Raw genomic sequence first — 6,224 nt, forward strand, 5'->3', positions numbered from 1 at the left:
TTCCCTATCTTTGCAATTAACTTAAATGCCTGTTAAAGCAAAACTGTGTCTTGGTCTAACTTCAGTTCTTTTTCAAAAAGCAACAACATTTTACAATTCTTTTGCTTTGAGATATTTGAGATCCACACATTTGTTCAAGTACATAGATTCGATTCCATAGCAGATCTGTAGATCATGTTACTCTGTTAGTATCTTGAGTCATGTGTACTAAGCAAGTACCATCTCAAGTCTGAAAACTGTTTATCCTTGACATGAAATTTATTTCAGGGGTGGGTTTTAAAACAATGAAATGAAAGCAAAACTCCCCTCTCCCCCAGGAACAAAGAGATCTTATTAAAAAATAGAAACTCAAGTCTGCCCTTGTACTCTAAAGAACATTTCTTACTAACATTTCTGGCAAGGCAATAAATGCTCCCGAATAATGTTCAGTATACGCTTGCAAAGATTACACAGTTTAATATTTAATAATGACAAAAAGGAACAAAACAAATAAAAAACAAGAAAAAAGATGCATCAAAATTTCAGGCTTAAAATATGCATTAGACAGCAATTGCAGTATTTTCAGAAATAATGTAAATGCCATATATTTGCCAAATAATATCATGCTTATTAAAACTACAGTTAAAAACTTAAGAGTTGCACAGTAAATACATTACTGAGGTCTATCTATCTAAATATTAATACCACAATGTGATTACTAGCCAGATGAAGAAGATGCTACTTGGGAACGTTTAAGTACTGTACAATTTTTACATTGTAAGACACTTTTATTCAGCATAGAATGAAAACAGAAACAATGAATCAAAATATTGAAAGTTTACAACCAAACGTGAGTGTTTAATGTGACTTCAGTTTACATTTCAACTTTAAACGAAGGTTATTTAGCCACAGTGAGAAAAACAGGTAGTTAGCCTTTTATCTAACCAACCAAAAGGTAAAGTGCTTCTCTGGTTGCTAGTGGCAGAGAACGGGCTGAAGAAACCCATACAAAATCATACATGTACTACATATCAAATCCATCAACTGATAGCTATAGTATTTGAAGTCCTTTATATAATTATTGACTGGCCATAATTACTCCTGACACCTTCCATTTTTCTTTTTAAAAAATCATTACAGTAGTTGTAACTTATTACAACACTTATTGAGAATTCTTGTCTTCTTTTTTTGTTTTTATTGTTATTTTCTGTTAATTCATTTATTCACCTTACATTCCAATATCAGTCCCCTTTCCAAGTCCCCCTCATACCTCTTACCCCCATTTCTACTGCCCTTCTTCTCTGAGAAGGGGTAGACCCCCTTAAGTGTCACCCCAACCCTGGCACATCAAATTGCTGTAGGACTAGGTGTCTCCCTCTGAAGACAGACAAGTTGACCCAGTTAGGGGATCAGGATCTGCAAGCAGGCAGGCAAAAGAGTGAGACACAGCCCATATTCCAGTTTCCAGGGGACCCGATGAAGACTAAGCTGCATATCTGCTACATATGTATGGGCCTAGATCGAGCTCAGGCTTGTTCATTGGTTGGTCATTCAGTCTCTGGGAGCCTCCAAGGGTTCAGGATAGTTGACTCCATTGGTCTTCCTGTGAAGTCTCTGTCCTCATTGAGTTCTTCAATCCTTCCTTCAACTCTTCCACAAGGTTCTCTGAGCTTCATCTAATGATCCTCCAACATCTCACAAGGACACTTGTTCAACTATTTTCTTGACTTCCTAAAGTATCACCTTAAAAGTCACCTTGAGTAGTGAAGGCATAATGATCATGGTCACATTCATGAAGGAGAGAACAAAGGAGAGTAGGAAGAATGGCGAGAAAAGTGTGATTCCAGTTACAAATATGCCACTTCCTAGATATAATTATTTCCAAAGTAAGCTAATCTCAGCTGTCGTATATGGATCACAGCTCTCTTATGCTCCTCATATTTATGCAGTGAAGTGATAAATAGATAAACATTTGAAAGAATTTTGGGAAATATAGACTCCATAAATGCTAGTTATCAAATATGTTGACATGTGAGACAGAAAAAAAAATAGCTCTGCCTGGTAGGAAGCTGAATATATTAATTATATAGACAAGCATTATGTTGTGGAAGTTGGGGAAATAAGATTAAATAGATGAAGAATTACTGAAGAATTCACATGGAGACTTCAAAATATTTGTCTTTGGGTAATGAGCTTGCATTTAAAAGGCATGATATCAGTTGCCTCCTGTTTTAAACTTATATACAGAATCTTTCTCTTTTAGTGTTGGACCTCTTGCTAACTCCTATGAACCCTAAGAATCCTGGGACATTCTAATACCCATCCACCTTTCCCCTTAGAGTATCCAAAGGGAAGTGTGTGTGTGTGTGTGTGTGTGTGTGTGTGTGTGTGTGTGTGTGTTTCTTTTAATGATTTAGGAACTGGATGTCTTCCTCAAGTAGGGATAATGATTTCAGGTTTCTCAAACAATTTTAAGTGATTATCCAAGTATAGACCTAAAATTTTTAGAAAGTCAAGTTTCAGTCTTTATTTAACAAACTTAATGCTATACAATATGTAGGAATGGCCATGTGAGACTACTTTTGTGTTTTTTAGTCTTCTTGTTGGCTTTTGTTAACTTGACACATATCTACATGTATCTGGGAAGAGAGAATCTTGACTGAGAAAAATGCCTCATAAGTCTGGCCTGTAGGCAAATCTGTTGGATATTCCCTTGTTTTTAATTAGTTAATTAATTACCATTCCAAATGCTGTCCTTCTCCTAGTCTCCCCTCACACAGTCCCTCCCCCATACTCCCTCCCCTTCTCCTCAGGGAGGATGCCTTCTGCCACATCACTATTCTCCTACTCTGGCACATCAAATCTCTGGCACATCCTCTACTATTGAGACCAACAAGGCAACCATGAATACTGAAGTCTACATCTGCTACATATGTGGTAGGACCTCATTCCAGCCTGTGTATATTCTTTGATTGGTCACTCAATCTCTGATAGTTCCCAGGGGTGCAAATTAGTTCACTCTGTTGTCTTGTTGTTGAGTTCCCATCTCAGGGCCTTCAATCCTTCCCCAAACTATCCCATAAGAGTCCCTGACTTCCATCCAATATAGAGCTGTGGGTATTTATATTTATTTCAGTCAGCTGCTCAGTAGAGGCTCTTGGAGGACACTTATGCTAGGCGCCTGTCTGAAAGCATAACAGAGTTTTGTTAATAGTGTCATGGATTGGTGCTTGCACATCAGATGGGTTTCAAGTTGGGCTAGTTATTGTTTGGCCATTTCTTCAGTCTCTGTTCCATCTTTGTTTCTGCATTTCTATTAGACAGAACAAATTTGGGATTGAAAGTTTAGTGAGTGGTCTGGTGTTTCTTATTCCTCCACTGAAGGTCTTACCAAGCTATAAAAGGTATCCTTTTCAGGTTCTATGTCACCAATGTTGGGCATCTTGGCTAAAGTCATCTGTATTGATGACTTTAAAAAAAAAAAGCCTCCTTCATCCCAGGTCTCTGGGATCTCCCAGATAGTCCCCCAACCTCACACCCCAACAGCTGAAGATCTTCATTCATTCTCCTGACCCTCTGGGCCTGTCTCCTATCTCTCACCAAATCCGATTCTGCAGATCCCTTCCCCTCTCCATCCCCTCTCCTAAGAATGAAACTAACAGATGTTATAGACCAAATAGATTTTAAAAGATATCTATAGAATCTTTTATGCAAAAACAAACATTTTATTGTTTCTCTGTTTAGTTTCTGTTTCAATGACCTGTGCATTGGTGAGAGTGAGATATTGAAGTTTTACACTATTATTGTGTGATGTTTAATATGTTATTTGAGCTTTAGTAAAGTTTCACAAATTTGGGTGCCTTTGTATTTGTGGCTTAGATGTATAGAATTGAGATAACATTTTGGTGGACCAACAACTCAAGAGAGGTCACCCATACATAGCATTAAGATTTATAATTAATAGTCAACATTTGTAAGACTAGAATAAAAGATATTTCAGATGACATAATGAGTCACAATTACGATATTGTTGAGTAAATGAATACATTACTGGGGAATCAGATCTTCTACATACATGGTTGAGTTTTGCCAAAATGAATGGAAAATTAATTACGTGTTGTAATCTCATGATCTGTTATATTTATATTGTGCACTTAATTTGAATATATGAAAGAAGTATTGAAGGTATATTTGCTCTTTCATATTACAGGAACCCAAGCAATGATGATCAACCAAACAATCCTGAAGGAATCCATTCTTGTAGGCTTCTCTGTTTACCCACATGTACAGACCTGTCTCTTTGTGGTCTTCCTTTGCCTGTATATGGCCACTCTTGCAGGCAACCTGACCATCATGGGTTTGACGTGGGTAGAAAGATCTTTCCACAAACCTATGTACTTCTTCCTCAGTGCACTCTCCTTCTCTGAGACCTGCTATACCCTGACTATCATCCCCAAGATGCTGTTGGATTTGCTGAACAAGGACAGTCACATTTCAGTCATAGCCTGTGGCTTACAGATGTGTTTCTTTATAGGTCTCAGTGGAACACACTGTATGCTACTCACGGTAATGGGATATGATCAATTCTTGGCCATTTGCAACCCCCTCAGATATCCTCTTCTAATGACCAATGTTGCATATGGACAACTTGTAGCCTCTGCTTGGGTTGGAGACTTCTTGATATCACTAATTGAGACAACACTGATATTCAGAATGTCTTTCTGCATACCTAACCTCATCAGACACTTCTTCTGTCATATGATGGCAGTTCTGAGACTGTCTGTGCATGACAGTAACTTCACAGAATTCATTGTAACACTGATGTCAGTGTTGGGTTTGGTGGGTACATTCTTGCTCATCCTCCTGACTTACGTGTTCATCCTTTCTTCTGTCCTCAAGATACCTTCAGCTGAAGGTAAACAAAAGGCCTTTTCCACCTGTGCCTCACACCTCACTGTGGTCATCATCCACTTTAGCTTTGCATCTGTTGTTTATCTAAAGCCCGAAGCCTCAGGGGGAGATGACATGCTCATAGCAGTTCCATATACTGTCATTACCCCATTCCTCAGTCCCATCATATTCACACTCAGGAATAAGGATATGAAGAATGCTTTCAGAAAGATCATAAGAAAAACAGTAATCTTGAAAAAATAATCTTATACTATTATTGTGAATATTTTATTTCTTCATTAGTTGCTAGAGCATTTGCTATGCCACCTTTGGAGAATGGCTTGGATATAGGAACATGTAACTGTGATTTCACCTGAGCTTTCCCTGGCAATTTGCAAGCTTGTTCAGGAAAGTCATGTAACCTCTTTATTATCCTTTGTTCTGGTGATGTAGGGATTCTGTGAATCAATTTCTGGGTCTCCTGCATCATTCACAAGTGAGAAACAATGAAACACTATGATCAGCAGCAACATATCACTCACATTCAGGAGACTTCATTACCCATTAATTTAAATATAAAATTTTTCTGATATAGATTATAATGCCTTTGATTAGACTTTCCAGTAGAAAACTTATTTCTGGCAGGAGATTTATGTTGTAAATCCCAATGACCATCTATTTGTACAAACATAGATATGCATAGTATACAGATACTCACAATCACATGTATGCACTTGTTAAGTATTCAGAGCATACTGATGACTGATTAAAAATATTTTAATGGTTCCCTACTCATGACTCTGGCATCACTTGATTTCTAAATACTAACTTCTAAGTATAGGAGACCTCTTTAGGACATTCCAGTGAATAAACAAGATACCAATATGATCTGTGATTTGTGGAATGTTTGATGTTAGAAATGTATTTCTTTATTCTCTGTAGCAAGGAAATTTAAATGCAATTGCTATGCTACGGAGATATTTGATCCTCAAATTGCACTTTTAAGCAAGGTGAATCATATATACAGCATTTAATCTCAGGTAAAGTATGAAATGTTTACACTCTATTGAATAAAAAAAGAAACAGTGAACAAATTTTGCAACAGAAGAACAGTGAGAGAGCTTTCTTACAATCTGGACATAAAAAGGTAGAACTTTCCTTGAAAGCATTTCTCATTTTTTTCAGTTAATTAATTATGATGTCTATAAAACGTATAAATTTTGTATGAAAACCCAGTACATATACGAGTTTTTAAAAGACAATTCAAATAATGAATTAAAAATAGCCACACATGGCCTGGCAAAGCAGAACAGAGAACAGGTGAGTGAGCCCCTGTCAACTAAATTGCCCTAGAC

The 6,224-nt window shown here is 37.1% G+C and overlaps 1 protein-coding gene across 1 annotated transcript; it reads left to right on the forward strand.

Moving 5' to 3' along the window:
* The first annotated feature begins 4,200 nt into the window (after window positions 1–4,200).
* Window positions 4,201–5,133, forward strand: LOC114610615 (olfactory receptor 10X1-like). Its single transcript, XM_028755213.1, has one exon. It carries the CDS (start codon window positions 4,201–4,203, stop codon window positions 5,131–5,133), a length of 933 nt encoding a protein of 310 aa, XP_028611046.1.
* Window positions 5,134–6,224: the final 1,091 nt, after the last annotated feature.

Source organism: Grammomys surdaster, unplaced genomic scaffold (genome assembly GCF_004785775.1).
Source record: "Grammomys surdaster isolate TR1022 unplaced genomic scaffold, NIH_TR_1.0 126051, whole genome shotgun sequence".
Lineage (NCBI taxonomy): Eukaryota > Metazoa > Chordata > Mammalia > Rodentia > Muridae > Grammomys > Grammomys surdaster.

What these genes read in the sequence shown, in the direction of transcription:
- LOC114610615 (XM_028755213.1), top strand. Translation starts at nt 4,201, where the DNA reads ATGATGATCAACCAAACAATCCTGAAGGAATCCATTCTTGTAGGCTTC.